General features: G+C 47.8%; 1 protein-coding gene and 3 pseudogenes across 1 annotated transcript; all 4 read left to right on the top strand.

The window, feature by feature from the left end:
- The first annotated feature begins 4,509 nt into the window (after positions 1-4,509).
- LOC147974005 (uncharacterized) lies at positions 4,510-6,072 on the top strand (annotated as a pseudogene).
- A 22-nt stretch (positions 6,073-6,094) lies between these two features.
- Positions 6,095-6,839, top strand: LOC147974004 (uncharacterized; annotated as a pseudogene).
- Positions 6,840-9,134: 2,295 nt separating this feature from the next.
- Positions 9,135-11,020, top strand: LOC147974003 (uncharacterized; annotated as a pseudogene).
- A 2,758-nt stretch (positions 11,021-13,778) lies between these two features.
- Positions 13,779-14,471, top strand: LOC147974002 (F-box protein At1g52495-like). Its single transcript, XM_087524868.1, has one exon. The coding sequence runs from the start codon at positions 13,779-13,781 to the stop codon at positions 14,469-14,471; it is 693 nt and encodes a 230-aa protein (XP_087380994.1).
- Positions 14,472-15,702: the final 1,231 nt, after the last annotated feature.

Here is a 15,702-nt window from a genome sequence, read left to right as displayed (position 1 = left end):
TGGTGAACTTATAACCTCCCACCTGAGGCGCCACCACCAGAGCCAACTGACCCAGATTATTGATCTGGAGTGGGTGATCCTCTCTGCTCCATATGATTGGCTGTTCAGACCAACGTAGATAACGGGGTGTGGCCGGTTCAACAGAGTTGACTGCCCGCCTCTGAACCTTCCGGTCTCGCTTGTCCAAGCTAGTGGTAAAGACATGGTACTGCCCACTACTCAACTGCTTTGGGTTGCTTTGGTAACCTGACTGTTGCTGCTGTTGGTTGTAACCACCCTGGTTGTTCTGACTATTTTGACCATTATGTCCGCCCGGATTACCATTAAATCCTGAACCGGAACTTCCTCCACCGTAACCCGGCCCGGACCCTGAGCCACCGCCAGATTTGTGATCATACCAGAAATTATTAGAATTCTTGAACTCCTGCATAATAAAGCAATCCTTCCAAAGGTGGTTTGCTGGCTCCTCCTTCGTCCCATGTTTTGGACAGGGCTGGCTTAGCAGATAGTTCAGGCGGTTTGGGTTGGGGTTAGGTGCTCCACTATGATTTTTCGGCCTACCCTTGCGCCGCTGGCCATTGTCCTGTACGTTGGTATTAGCCACAAAATCCATGTTGCCATCCGCTTTATGCTTGCCTCCTCCGCCATTGCCTACCCAGTGATGCTGCTGACCTTTGGAGCTGCTGTTCTTCTTCCCCTTCCCTGTCTTGTCATCATCAGATTCGGGATCCTTGGTACTATCAGAGTCAACATATTTTACCAAAGCGGCCATGAGGGTCCCCATGTCGGTGCAATGACGCTTCATCCGTCCCAATTTCAACTTCAGGGGCCCAAACCGGCAGTTGCCTTCTAGGGTTAATACTGCGGTGTCAGCGTTGATGCGGTCTGAGGAGTGCAACACTTGTGAAACCCGGCGCACCCAATGAGTCGTTGACTCTCCTTCCTCCTGGACGCATGCAGCTAAGTCCACTATCGACATAGGCTGTTTACAGGTATCCTTGAAATTGTTGATAAACCGGGCTCGTAATTGGGCCCATGAGCTGATAGAATTAGCGGGCAAGCTTTTTAACCAAGTACGGGCCGTTCCTTCAAGCATCATGGTAAAGTATTTCGCACACGCCGTATCATCCACATCAAGCATCTCCATGGCCATCTCATAGCTCTCTACTCATGTCCCTGGTGGTTGATCCGCCATATAATTTGGTACCTTGCGTGGGCCTTTGAAATCCTTGGGCAGGCGCACATTGCGTAAAGCGGGGACGAGGCAAGGCACCCCCAAATAACTAGAAGTAACACCAGGTTCGATCGAAATGGTTGGACGAACCGGCGTGAGCTACCGAGCCTGATGCTGTGCGGCTAACTCGGCCTCCCTGCGCGCTCGGGCCCGGTTCACCACTTCCTGAGCGTCATCAGCTCCACCCGTCAGGTTGTTACCACGGGGTGCTCCACGTCGTTCATTACTCGACACTGCTGGTTCATCCATATGCCTGCTATAACTCCGGCTTGGACGGAGGGTCGAGTGGATCCGGTCACGGCTGTACGAGTACGCTTCCTGTTGGGCCAAAGCTGTCCTTAGAAGTTCCTTGACCCGTCGCGTCTCTACTGCTTGCGGCGAGTCACCTTCAACTGGAATGGCCTCCAGTCGTGCAGCAGCGGCAACAAGATTGTCCATTGGGTTGGAGTAGTGACCCGGAGGTGTTAAAGCATCCCGAGGTATAACGGTGTTTTGACAAGGCGGGTCCATCTGACGGGGCTGAACCGGTGCACCGGTCCCAGGGGCTTCTGCCCGGTTCCCCTCCAGCGGATTACTGGCTCTTGGTCCTGGAGTGTTGAAAAGGTCTCTGGCCTCGAAAACCGGAGGTAAGCGGGACCGGTGCTTCCTCCTCATGACTTCATGTGACGCGCTCTGATCCAACATAAGCCTGTAGGCCTGTGCGTCTAAAGCGGCCCGCTCTGCGGCCATCCTAGTGTCCTCAGCCGCCAGATCCGTTTTGGCCTGGGTGATTTGTTCCTTTACCTTTGCAATCTCTGTGTTGTGAGCGTCCTGATCTGGCGGATTAACTCCTGCCATAAGCACAACCAACGCATCAAATAGTTCTGATAGAACCTGAGCCGGCGGGCGCACATGGCCTCCTGCCCCGGCAACCGTTGCCGCTGCTGAACCAGAGATTGTTGCCGCAGCTGTCGAAGAGTGAAGCACTCCTTGTGTTCCGGTCATGAATATTCCAACCCGGTTAGGCAGATCAGAGGGGTCCGGAATACTGTCGCCATCGGAACAGCTCTCAATCCGGCCATCTTGTAGCTGATAAAGAGATTCGGTTTCTCCGGCCGAAGATTCGTCACCGGAACGAACGGCAGTCGCCCCGTGAAGCTCCGATCCGTCCTCATAATTCCCTCCATGGATCATTCCCACGAAGGCACGCTTCATGGCCGGTTTAACCCGGGCGGATCGCGCACGCTGAGCCATCTCGACGAGGTCGGTGCAGATGTCCGGCTCAGGCCCCGGTTCACCGATCTTGCCAATGAGAACGTGAATGCTACCAAAGGGGACCCGGTACCCATACTCAATTGAGCCGGCCTCGGGGCCCCAGCCTACGTCGTCGATGTAGAGTTTGCCGCGATGACTCTTAGTCATCCGGCCTACAGCGTAGCCCTCGAGTCCTTCAAAGCGGCCCTCCAAGAACCGGAAACCATCGTGCGATAGCCCCACGGTGGGCGCCAACCGTCGTGGGTTTGTCACGGCAGATGTCCTAGAGAAAGGACTTAGTCGTGGAGCCATCGCGACGGGTTAGCTTGAAGGGGTTAAAGCGGACACAAGGACGCAAGAGAGTTTATACTAGTTCGCCCCCTTCAATGAAGGTAAAGCCTACGTCTAGTTGTGATGGAATTGATGGGTGTTTCGATGACTAGGGAGCAATAAGCTTCGCCTATGTCTCGAGTTGTTGTCTGTCCTCCCTGAACCGCCGCCGGGTCGTCCCCTTATATACATGGGTGACGCCCATCGGTTTACAACGTCCCAACACCGGCTCATAGATGTGTCTGGTTTGGTCTCTACTTATTCCTAACTTACAATACAAGTTACATATTGACGCCGGTTTACGGCTACGGACTCTCAACCGATTATGGATCTTGAGCCCTCATCTACCTTCATGGGCTTTAACATGCTTAACTACTGACGAAGCTAATCCGGCCCAGATAGGCCGGTTTACGCCCAGTAGTAATATCCCCAACAGTTCGTGTTTTGGCTATGTGCATCTTTGATATGCAGGGGTCGGGTGTTGCTCATCATGATTGTATCCACTTGATGCTACATTTTGAGTTAATAAAAATGTCATTTATCGGAAAGAAAAATCTGCTTGGTCTATGGTGCTTCTAATATACATCGGTTGCACATTTTGAAGATGTGGCAACCATGTACTTGTAATGTGCAACTCGTTCATTTGATTCTCTACTCTTACATTTGATTTTTAAAGTTAAATTATACATTGTTTTATTTTGTTTGGAACGCTGCACTTTTAATATAGACCAGTGGCATATTTCCAAATTGGCAACCCGTTTTTGTGCTATTGAATAATATTTATTCTACTAATGTGCTACTCCCTCTGTCCGGAATTACTTGTCGGAGAAATGAATGTATCTAGACATATTTTAGTTTTAGATACATTCGTTTTATCCATTTCTGTGACAAGTAATTTTGGACGGAGGGAATACTAGATAATGTCTTGTGTAGTAAAGAATGGCAATGAAGGGAATTGTCCAAAATTGGTAAGAGAATCGTACGATCTAGAGAGGTCTTAAAATTATTTAGGAACAATAGTAACTGTTCGATGTCAAACTAGTAAGGGATTGGATGGATCGGGTCAAGTAACACCGACGCTAAAATACTACTACTTAAAATCCTCTCCTCCTCCATGGAGAGGTCTATATACATGAGTGTGCAGTTACTTACTACTCCTACTTAAAATCCTCCTCCAGGGCACATACACTTCAACACCGTCACTCATGAACTTTCTGGACTGGCGTCATGCCGCTTCCCCTCTCTCTTTCTCCTGCCACCTCCCCTGCTTTCTTTCTCTCCAGCTTCCCAATTCGACCGAAACACTAAGCACATCCCTAGTTCCTCTGCTCTCTCCCTTCTTCTCCTTCGCTCCTGTCTGTCTGTAGATGGAAGGCCAAGACTCACGAAGCCAGCCGCTGATTCGTGTTCCTATGCTGTCTGCTCAGAATCTACCTCCAGATCCGGGGATTGAGATAGACATGCAAAGTCTATCGCTGCAAGATCCTCAAGTTCTTCAGATCTAGATGCACCAAGAAGAAAAAGAGGAGCAGCCGCAAGATTCTCGTTACAATATCCTGATGAAACTAGCAGCCACAGGAGGATCCCCAAGAGTTATCACTCTCAGCATGCTACAGCAATCAATGGCAAGAGCTTGGAGGGATAATTATCAAGGTATATCACAGCTTTCTAAATACATCTTTGTTGCTCATTTCCAAACCTTGGATGCTGCCATGTTTGTTTTCACTCGTCAGCCTTGGAGTCTGGGTTCTGACAATCTTTTGGTAGAGTTTATGGATCCTGATGATCGAACAAAAGATATTCAGGATTACAAGTTTGATTCTGTTTTTGTTACCGTTCGAGTGTATGGTGTTCCTCCTCGGTTCAGATCTCAGCAGCTTCTGTACAAGATTTTAGATAGTCTTGGTCAGCAATCTGAATTTCACCCTTTCAGTCAAGCTATGCTTTCTGCCAAATCTGACTATATGTGGGGTACGGTTAAAATGAAAGTTGCCAATCCAGTTAGAGACAAAGTTTGGGTTTCTTTTCATAAAGATTCAGCTGCCTGGATCTATCTGTTTTATGAGAAAATCGGACGGATATGTACTTTCTATGGTCTGATGTTCCATAGTGTGCAGCACTGTGCTTCTAGGAATAATATCCTAATCTCTAGGCAGAGACTGCAAATTCAACTGGAGCACATTCCCTTAGCTCGTCTGGGTCCTTGGATGAATAAATCTGAGCTTATTCCTAGAGTCTTAGATGATCTTGCTCAAGAACAGCAGACTTCTTTCTCAACTTTTCAGAATCCTTAGTTGGTCAGGCTGCAGAAGCAATCTCTGGAGAAAGGAAAGGATGCAATGAAGGAGACCTCTAAGCATCATGATTTGTCTGTGATAGAAGCTAACATGCAGATTCAGTTCATGCAGAAAGGGAGTTCTTCCAGAGAGGAGATTCAGAAACAAGATGAGCAGCTTCGCAGTACTGTTCATCAGATTACAACTACTGTTCACACTCAGGGCGGTGGAGGTACTGCTCACTTACCTACTGCAGTTATTTCTCTGCCAGGGATAGAGCGGTGCAATAATGCGGGAGACAACTCTATTCAAGTGTCTGACAGAGCAGCTCAACTGACTGCCGACTTGCCGGTCCTGGAGAAGGCAAATGTTTTAGTTCTAGGCCCATTTTTGATCCACCCAATCGGCCCACAGTCCAATTCTGGAAAGGAGAGGAATATCTTGCCAGTTACTTCTGGGCCACTTTTGGCCCAACAGCCTGTTGGAGGTGTCCGGTCTTCAAAAGGACAGTTCGGTAATTTCACCACTACCACATCGCTTGCCCTTTTGTCTTCAACCCTGAATACCGCTCGTCAGCACGATCCTGCAAATCCTATTTCCTCCCCAAATCTGCATGTTCTGCAAACACAGTCTGCTCCTCTCACTTCCCAGTTCTGCTATTCCCCTGCTTTCACTGCCAATATGGAGAATTTTTCTGTCTCTGCCACCATCACTACTACCCACCCACAGAATCCTTCTCCACCAAAATGCTTCCCCAAACGACCTCTTGCTGCGCTCCCAAATCCACCTCTGCCCCCATCCAAAAGGTTTGAGCTCTCCACTAATGGAGAACGACTCGAGTCCTCCGAGAGGGAGGAACCAGTCGGGGGCGCTCCTTTGAGTCTGCTTGGAGCCTCACCTTCGGCGCCCCGGCGCAGCCTTCGCTGGGTAGGGCCTCCTCAGAGCACCACCGCTCGGAGCGGCCTCCTTTCCCACGGTCGGTGGCAGGCCGGCCGGTGAAGCTCCGGCTGGATTTAGCCCTATGGGCTCCGCCTCTCACCTCTCCGCAGGATCTCCTCGAGCAGACCGACCTGCTTACTCCGTCTTAAGAAACAAATCTGGATCCTCTCAACAAGCCGGCGCATTTCAGTCGACAGGCCGCCGCCGATCTGCTGCTAGTAAATGGGATGTTCCCCCAGTCGGGCGATCTGGAGGTATGCATCCTTCTTTTGGTGGGTTTCATCGCCGTAGCTATGGTGCTACCACTTGGCACCGTGACAGTGACACCGGTCCATTGGATGGCAGCAATTCTATGTGCAGAGGCCGCGGCAAACTTGTGAAAAATCTGGGTGTCGCTGTTCATGCTGACCAAGGCAGAATCTCTCAGGAACATGGCAATGAAGCAGGAGCAAGCTATGATCCTTGCCCAATCAGGACGCCTTCAAATTCTCTTAGTGTAGATGCGGACAGCTCCTATCAAGGTCCTATCTCTCCTCCTAGGATCGATCGCCTCCACCACATGGATCTGGATGTTCGTGCTTGTACACATGGCGCCAGAGGTGAAGCTGCGGTGGAAGATCAAGATAACATTAGCTCCACTGGCCAAAGGGATGCAGATTATCTCTGTGAAAATCAGCAACAGCCTAACAACTCCAATTCTATTCAGCAAGGCGAAGGGATGCATTTCAACCTGTCTTGGGCAGCGGCGCAAGGCCCTAACGCGCCTCCTCCGCCATGAAAGCTATTGCTTGGAACTGCCGAGGTATAGGCAGGGGCCTTGGCAGTGAAAGGATGCTTTACCTTGCTAATCTTATGCGGTCTACGAGAGTTCAGGTAACTTTTGTTTCTGAAATTAAATCTTCTAAGGTTACTTCTACTGATCTTGTTAATAGGTTTGATGTAGCTAATGCTTGTGTTGTTCCTTCTAGAGGTGCTTCAGGGGGGCTTTGGCTTATGTGGACCAATGAGCTCAAAGTTACTATGCATACTGCTGCTTTTCACTATATTTTAGCTAATGTAGTTCACGTGGCGTCTGGGGTCAGCTTTTGTCTCATTTGTATATATGGTGACCCCTATCATAAGCAGACTAATGTCATCTGGGACCAAGTAGCGTCTTTTGTTTATGATAACCTAGGTAAGCCCATGGTTTGTATGGGAGACTTGAATGATATCCTGTATGAAGTCGACGGTTGTAATGGCAATATCAACTACTACCGTATGCATGCCTTTCGTTCTATTGTCAAGAACTATGGCCTTTTCGATATTGGTTATAGTGGTCCTGCTTACACTTGGAGTGGTAGACAAAATACTTCCAAGCCTATTCATCGTCGTCTAGATCGTTGTTTGGTTAATTCTGATTGGTGCGCTCACTTTCCTAACACTAAAGTGCTCAATCTCCCCATTATTCTTAGTGACCATGCGCCTATTTTGATTTCCACTGATAGTCACTTTGTCAAGCCTAAGCAGTCTTTCAAATTTGAAAATTGGTGGCTTTTTGAAGATGACTTCAATTCTTTTGCTAAAAATGCCTGGAAAGCTACTACTCTTAACTCTTTTACAGCTAAATCAACTTCATTGGCAAATACTCTAAAGGCATGGTGTAAAAAAAAGAAGCCTTTACAGCAGACTCTCAATATGTTAGAGGCCAAAATCAATGATTTGCAGAAATTGCCTCTTCACCATCAGAGTCAAGACTTGGAGCAATCCCTCATTGCCAGGTACGAGTTTACTCTCAATCAACTGAATCAATATTACAGACAACGTGGCAAAAAGAATTGGGTGTCCAAAGGTGATAGAAACACTAAGTTTTTCCATCAGGCTGTTATCAAGCGTAGAAAAAGAAATACAATCTGTTCTGTTAAAGATGAGAATAATGTGCTCCATTATAAACCTGCTGCTATCATGCAAACTTTTGTTAATTATTTCAGATTCATTTTCTCCTCTCCTAATGATGTGGTGTGCAGGCCTTTTCTCAACTCAACTCCTTTGAACATAATGATGACTTCACCTATTCCGTTCCTGATAAATCTGAATTTTTTTAGATTCTTAAGGATATGAAACTAAATGCTTCACCAGGTCCTGATGGCTTCAATGTGGAGTTTTATCTGGAAACTTGGGACTAGATTGGTGATGACGTAACGCAGTTGGTGTCTTCTTTCTATGCCACAGGTATTCTGCCTCCACACATTAATGACACTAACATTGCTCTCATTCCTAAGAAGTTAGTCTCTCTTGTTCCCATGGATTATAGACCAATTAGCCTTTGCAATGTCATTTATAAAATTATTGCTAAATCTCTGGCAAACAGACTTAAGCCCCATCTTCCAGATTATGTTGATCCAGCTCAACAAGCTTTTATTGAGGGTAGACGGATTACTGACAACATTATTGTTGCTCAAGAAATTTCTCACTCTTTTACTCTTAGGTCTTGGAAACACAATGCCTTCATGCTAAAGATAGATCTGGCTAAAGCTTTTGACCGTCTAGAATGGAACTTCATTGTCTCGGCTCTTTCTCGTAAAGGGCTACATGGTCATTTCATCAATCTTGTGCATGCTTGCATTTCCTCACCCATTTTCTCTGTCCTCATTAATGGTCAGCTGTCTCCCAAATTTAAGTCTCACAGAGGTATCAGACAGGGTTGTCCCATGTCTCCTTACCTTTTTGTTCTTGCCATCAATGAACTTTCTATCATGCTTAATGAAGCTGCTCAGGACAATCATTTGCAAGGCATTTCTCTAGGCCCAAATTTCCCTCCTATTCATTCTCTCCTTTTTGCAGATGACCTTTTAGTCTGTGGTCAGGCTACTACACAGGAGGCTCAGACTATGTCAGATTTGATTCAGCACTTTTGTTCCCTTTCTGGTCAAACTCCTAATTGGGACAAATCTGCTATTCTGTTTAGCACTCATACTCCTCAAAATGTTATTACTAATATTAAACAAATTTTCCGAGTTGCTAATCTTGATGATAGATTCATCCACCTTGGTCATCCTTTGATTTTACCTGCTAAAAATAGAGCCTCTGCTTACAACTTTGTGATTGACAAGTTCTCTAACAAGCTGCCTTCTTACAAAGCTAATATGCTCTCCCATGCAGCTCGTCTGGAACTTATTAGGTCTGTTTTTTCTGCTATTCCGGTCTATTACATGGCAAACATTTTGTTCTCCAAAAGCTTATTGCTAAGCTCACAACTATCATTAGAACTTTTTGGTGGACAGGTATTAGGGAAGATGGCTCAAGGAAAGGACTGTGTCTCAGAGCTTGGAAAGATATAGCAAATTCAAAAGAAGAAGGAGGTCTAGGGATTAGAAATCTTAAAGCCATCAATGAAAGTCTCATCATTGCGGCAGCTTGGAGGTTAGCAAACAACCCCTCTTCTCACTTATACTGTATTCTTCGGGCTAAGTATTTCCCTACTACTACAATCTGGAGGGCAACTTCTTCTCCTCCTAAGTCTGGTTTTTGGGCTTCAATTTTAAAAATGCTTCCCAGGCTTACTCAGCATGCCTTCTATCACCTTACTAAAGGCAACATTTCTTTATGGAGCATGCCTTGGTGTCCTCTTTGGAGATCTATTCATGATTTTCTTATTCCTCAAACCACAGGATTTGTTTATCCTTCTTTGGTTAATGACCTGTGGCTCCCAGGACAGAAAGCTTGGAACCATGACCCTATTTTTAATCTGTTTGATCAAACTTTTGCTTCTTAGGTGGTTGCTATAGACATTATTCACGACGACATCGACGATCCTCTTTGCTGGCCTTTGGCCACTAATGGCTTTTGTTCTCCTAAATCTGCTTACAAGCTTTGTTTGCAGGAGATACACAACAATTCTGTTACAGCTCCAATGCAGGTGTCCTCGGAGGTCAAGAACTTGCTTACGACTATTTGGCGTGATAAAAACCTATTGCCAAAGGTTCAAACTTTTGCTTGGAGACTGTTGAGAAGAGCTCTGCCAACAGGTATGAGAGCAGGTCATTTTTCTGTTCATATTTCTCAGATTTGCTCCAGATGTGGCATGCAGGAGGATGATTTGCATCTTTTTTTCCTTTGTGACTTTGCTAGGGCAGCCTGGTTCTCTAAGCCCTGGTTTATTAGATCACATGCTATAGTTCAGGGCCTCAATTCTATGCATTTGGTTATTGCTCGTCTTCTCTCCTTTAATCACCCTCATGCTTCTTTAAAAAATATTCTTAATTTCTTATGGTGCATGTGGAAAATTAGAAACGACTTCCTGTTTGAGCGTAAGAAGCACCAACCTTACCAGGTTCATATTTTAGCTGCTGCCTTGGATCATTACTTGCAAAATGATTCCCTGCTAGATTTGAGCAAACCTAATAACCTCAACAACCAGAATGTGTTGCAACATTTCCCCCCTCAAGGTAGCACCATTAAGTCTGTTATGCTCCTGAAAGGTCCAAAAATCTACACTGATGCTGCTTTTAAAACTAAAAAAGTTCTAGGCATTTACTATGGGCAGCCTCGAACAGGCATTGGGGTGTATTTCTGTCTTCCTTTATCCCAAGGAGAAATAAACATTCAGGTCCAAGCCTCAGCTCTGCCAACAACAAGTCCTCTCCATGCAGAAGTGCTTGCACTGGAGTTTGCATCACATCTGACGAACATTCTGCAGATTCAACATCCTGTCTTCTTAACAGATTGTCTTACACTTGCTTCTGTGATTGCTGCCAGGAACTTCTTGCATTCTGCTGCGCCCTGGAATATTAGGAAAAATCTAGCTGATATTCTCAACTTAACGTCTCATATGCAGGCTCAGATTTTTCATATTTCTAGGAATAACAATGGGGTGGCTCATAATCTTGCCAAGCAGGTCTTTCAGAACAACTACGGAGCGCTTATGGACTGTTCCCATAATTCCCATACAAATGCTCCTTGCCCTGTTATTTCTTCCTTGCAGAACATTGCTCTTTCAGGTTTTCATCTACATAAGGTGTACTGCTTCTAATATCCTGTACTAATTTTGCAGATTAAAATCTCTATGACTTTTCTTTCCAAAAGATATTCTCAGGATGCTATCACATTTAACAGGACGAAGATTCGCTATTTCTCTGAGAGATCACTTGTCACTCTGCGCTACATGTGCTTCCTTTTGATCAGATGGTCTCTATGTGAAGGACTTTATGTATCTTTAGCACTCCCTATGTTTCTTCTTTTCTTTCTAAGCTAGTAGATGTTCATCTGGTTGATCTCCTTTCAACCTATCTTTGCTTCTTCCTCCAGCAACTCTGTTTTGGCTGTTCTCCTCTTCTAATCTTTAGGCCAATGTAATATCTCCTGTACTATGGTCAATGCTGGAAATGAAATTGGGCACCCTCTGGGTGCCTTGCTTTGTTCAAAAAAAAGTAACACCGACGCAAGTCAATGATCTACCCAGGTCTTCCAGACATGCTCTCCTTTCCATCGGCCTTCAGGCAAGCCGTGGCGTCGGCGAGGATCGAGTGTTTGGAGATAGGCGGCGGAGCCCAGGAGGCAGGAGCGCAGCTTCCTTGGGGGCTCGTCCACGAAGGGTGACAGGCTATTGACCATTTTGTCAATTTGTGAAAGCTGGGATGTGTTGTTTCTTTCATAGGCTTAATTGTTGTCTCTTGTGGTGCTCAAAGATACATTCAGTATCTCCGGTTGTGCTTGGATTGGATCCTGCCCTTGCACGCTGGGGATGGTTGGATGGCATGTCCTGTCATGTCTCCCGGCCTTTTACCCTTGCTGCTCCCGGTCTGATTCGTTCAACGGTAATGATTTCGCCTATGGCAGCCACCTTGGAGATCCGCAAAGCTGCATATCAGCGATGGAGCCGCATCAAGCTCGGGTGTGGAGGCGATCCTTTAGTTTTTTCTTTGGTGGTTGTTGTGGTGGTTTCAAAGGCAGGTGACGGGTGTTGGTGTCAAGCTCAGAGTTGTCTTCAGTCTTGTTCGTAGTTTAATTCTTGGCTGGTGTTTCTTTCCTTTATGCAAAGGCTAGCATTCTGCTATTTGTTTAGTTTTGTCAGGTTGGTATGTACATGATTTATACAATGTTTCGTATGATATAAATAAGGGCGATGCTAGGCGTCGACTCACTGGCCGAAAGTTTTGGTCGGTCCTTCCCCAGCCCTTGGATGCGAGCCTGCTTGGCCATTGGATGCAGCAAAAAAACCGATTCGTCCTGGGCTTCTTCTACCTCGGGTTAGATCTGTAGCTCCTGCTCGGTGTCCTCGTCGCCGCGCCTCCAGTCCCCTCTGGTGACCGTCCTCGTCGCCGGTCCCCACCCTCGCCGTTCGTCCTTGTTCGCTAGTCCCCATCCTCGCCGGATGGCCATCCTAGTCGCCAGTCCCCACCCTCGTCGGCTGTCTTCGTCGACGTTGAAGCTTTTCTAAGATTGGCCTGCCATTGCAGCTCTCGATGTAGCCATTGCAGCCTTCCACGGCGACAGGTGTAGCTCCGCCGCTGCCCCTCGCCGTTGATGCTCGCTGCAGCCGACGACGACGGCCACCCAGTCAATCAACACCATTGAAAAACCGTCGCAAGCCCCCTGTGTTGCAAACGCTGAAAAAAAGATTCAACCCCTAGATGGAAAAGCTTCAACCTCTATATGGAAAAGCTTCAACCGGCACTGCGAATCAGGGGGAGATGCAACCGCTCGCACAAATGCTTCAACCTTAGATTGAAAAAGTTTCAACCAAATGATAGAGAGAGCTTCAATCAAGCCCCGCTCAAGAATGAAAAAAGTTTCAAATCGTTTACAGAAAAGTTTCGATCGTGGATGAAAAAAGCTTCAACCGTGTATGAAAACAGCTTCAACCGTTGGAAAAAAAGCTCCAACCAGACACTGCAAACCAGAGAAAAGTTGCCAACGTTGACAGAAAAAGCTTCAACCATATATGGGAAAAGCTTCAAACGGCTATCGGCGACAGAAAATCTGTGGTTGCAGTCCGCGGTCACCTCGGTCATCGCTGTCGCGCACCCCGGCTGCCGCAGGGTTGCAACACATTGACATCTCCGTGGTAGCACCCCGTCGTCCCCAGTTGCAGCATCTCCTGTGGTCACCCCGGTCGCCGGTTCGATCTTGCGGATGCAGTAGCTCCATCAACACCCTGCATCGCCCCATCTAGCCCCTCGTCTCTGCCATTGCAGCTCCTCCCCTCTAGTCTCCTACCTTGAATCATCGAGGGTTGGCGCGGCTCGGAGCTCACCGGAAGCCATGATCATGGGGGAGGGGTGGAGGAGAAGGAGGAGGCCACGGCGGCAAGCATGGGAAAAAAAAGGAGAGGAGAGTGCCCGGCAATGGAGACGCGCACCGGAGCGAGAGGAGGAGCGCGGCCATGGCTGCCCACATTGGGAGAGAGAGAGAGTTCCTGAGAGGAAGAAGAAGATAGGAAAAAGGCGAAGCGGTACATATGGGCTCGCAAGGACGCGTGGCTCCGTGGTATTGCTGGGTGTGCTAGGCGCGCGGGAGCGAACGACACGACCAGCCGAAACTTCGGCCGGTCTGCCGATAAAAAACATTTCCCTATAAATAAGACACATATTACCATGAAAAAAAGACATTGTACTTGTTGTAGACTGTGGGAGAAGTGGACTCTAGCTTTTTTTAACCTTGTGTACCATGCCGGCTGGCTTCCTGCACAACCTTAGAATATGCATAAACGATCCGATCCGATCCATCCATCCATCCAACGGGAGATCGATCGTCTGCGTAGCGAAGCCTGATACGGGTCGGATCGCTCCATGGAGCGCCGCCTGCGGCAGCGAGATTGCGGCGACCTACCCGACGACGTGCTGGCCGACGTTCTCCGCCCTCTCCCACCGCGCTGCCTCGCCGTATCGCGGTGCGTCAGCAAGGCCTGGTGCCGCGCCGTCGACGAGCGCCGCCTCCTGCGCGCAGACCTGCTCCCGCTTTCGCTCGCCGGCATCTTGATGCACTTCAACTGCCACACGTTCTCAGAGTTCTTCTCCCGTCCCTCCTCCTCTTGCAAGAAGATCAACCCCAAGCTCGACTTCTTGCCTCCCATCGAGGACGATCCCTATGAGGAGGAGGACTACTCCGTCTTCGAGCATTGTAATGGTCTGCTCTTGACCAGCGAGTGCGTGGTCAACCCTGCCACGCGATGCTGGGATCCTTTGCCTCCGCTCATGCCCTTCATCGACCCCATGGGGATGAGCCGTGTTTTCGGTCGGTATCTAGCTTTCGATCCCACCTTGTCGCCTCACTACCAGGTGTTCAGGGTCCCTTGTCTGCCCCCGAGGCCTTGTCAGCCCAGAGACCGTGGCTACCGAGGTCCTGAGGATTATGTAGACCCTTTGGTGGACAAATATGAATGGCCGCCATCTACATGCATCTTGAATGTCTTCTCCTCAAAGTCGTGTCGTTGGGAGGAGAGGTCTTTTGCTAGACAAGGTAATGCTGCAGGGATTGTGTAACGTCCTCGATGCGGCTATATCTCCTACGTGTCGAAGCACGACTTAGAGGCATAACCGCATTGAAAGCAATGTCGCAAGTAAGGTAATCTTCACAATATCCCATGTAATATAGATAATAAAAGGGAAAGATACATAGTTGTCTTACACTCGCCACGTCAAACAAAGTACATAAATAGCATTACATCATCCAATCACTCATGGCCCGACTACGGTGCCAAAATAAAAGATCAACCCAACATGCGACACGGTCCCGATCGCCCCAACTGGGCACCACTACTGATCATCAGGGAAAGACACATAGTAACGACGGGAAGCTTCATCGAACTCCCACTTGAGCTCAAGCGCGTCATCTGGAACAGAGTCATCAGGCCCTGCATCTGGTTTGGAAGTAATCTGTGAGCCACAGGGACTCAGCAATCTCGCACCCTCGCGATGAAGACTATTTAAGCTTATAGGTAAGGTAAGGTAATATGTGGAGCTACAGCAAGCGACTAGCATATATGGTGGCTAACATGTTCACAAAAGAGAGCGAGAAGAGAAGGCAAAGCGCGAACGAAGAACTAGAGAACATCCTGCGGCAAGCATTACTCCAACACCGTGTTCACTTCCCGGACTCCGTTGAGAAGAGACCATCACGGTAACACACACCGTTGATTCATTTTAATTAAGTTAAGGTTCAAGTTATCTACAACCGGACATTAACAAATTCCCATTTGCCCATAACCGCGGGAACGGCTTTCGAAAGTTCAAATCCCTGCAGGGGAGTCCCAACTTAGCCCATGACAAGCTCTCACGGTCAACGAAGGATATACCTTCTCTCGAGACATTCCGATCAGACTCGGCATCCCGGTTCTACAAGACAACTCCGACAATGGTAAAACAAGTCCAGCAACACCGCCCGAATGTGCCGACAAATCCCGATAGGAGCTGCACATATCTCGTTCTCAGGGCACACTGGATAAGCTAAGCGTACGGGAGCCAACGTAACCCAAGTTGCCAAGGGACGGCCCCGCACGGTGCTCTAGGTTGGACCAACGCTTAGAGAAGCACTGGCCCGGGGGTTTTAAAATAAAGATGACCCTTGAGTCCGCGAAACCCAAGGGAAAAGGCTAGGTGGCAAATGGTAAAACCAAGGTTGGGCATTGCTGGAGGAGTTTTATTCAAGGCGGACTGTCAAGGGGTTCCCATTATCACCCAACCGCGTAAGGAACGCAAAATCCGGGAACATAAC

This window comes from Triticum urartu, chromosome 5A, assembly GCF_056163025.1.
Source record: "Triticum urartu cultivar PI428250 chromosome 5A, HENAU_Tu73, whole genome shotgun sequence".
NCBI classification, from domain to species: domain Eukaryota; kingdom Viridiplantae; phylum Streptophyta; class Magnoliopsida; order Poales; family Poaceae; genus Triticum; species Triticum urartu.
This window is presented reverse-complemented; position numbering and strand designations above follow the sequence as displayed.

What these genes read in the sequence shown, in the direction of transcription:
- LOC147974002 (XM_087524868.1), top strand. Translation starts at nt 13,779, where the DNA reads ATGGAGCGCCGCCTGCGGCAGCGAGATTGCGGCGACCTACCCGACGAC.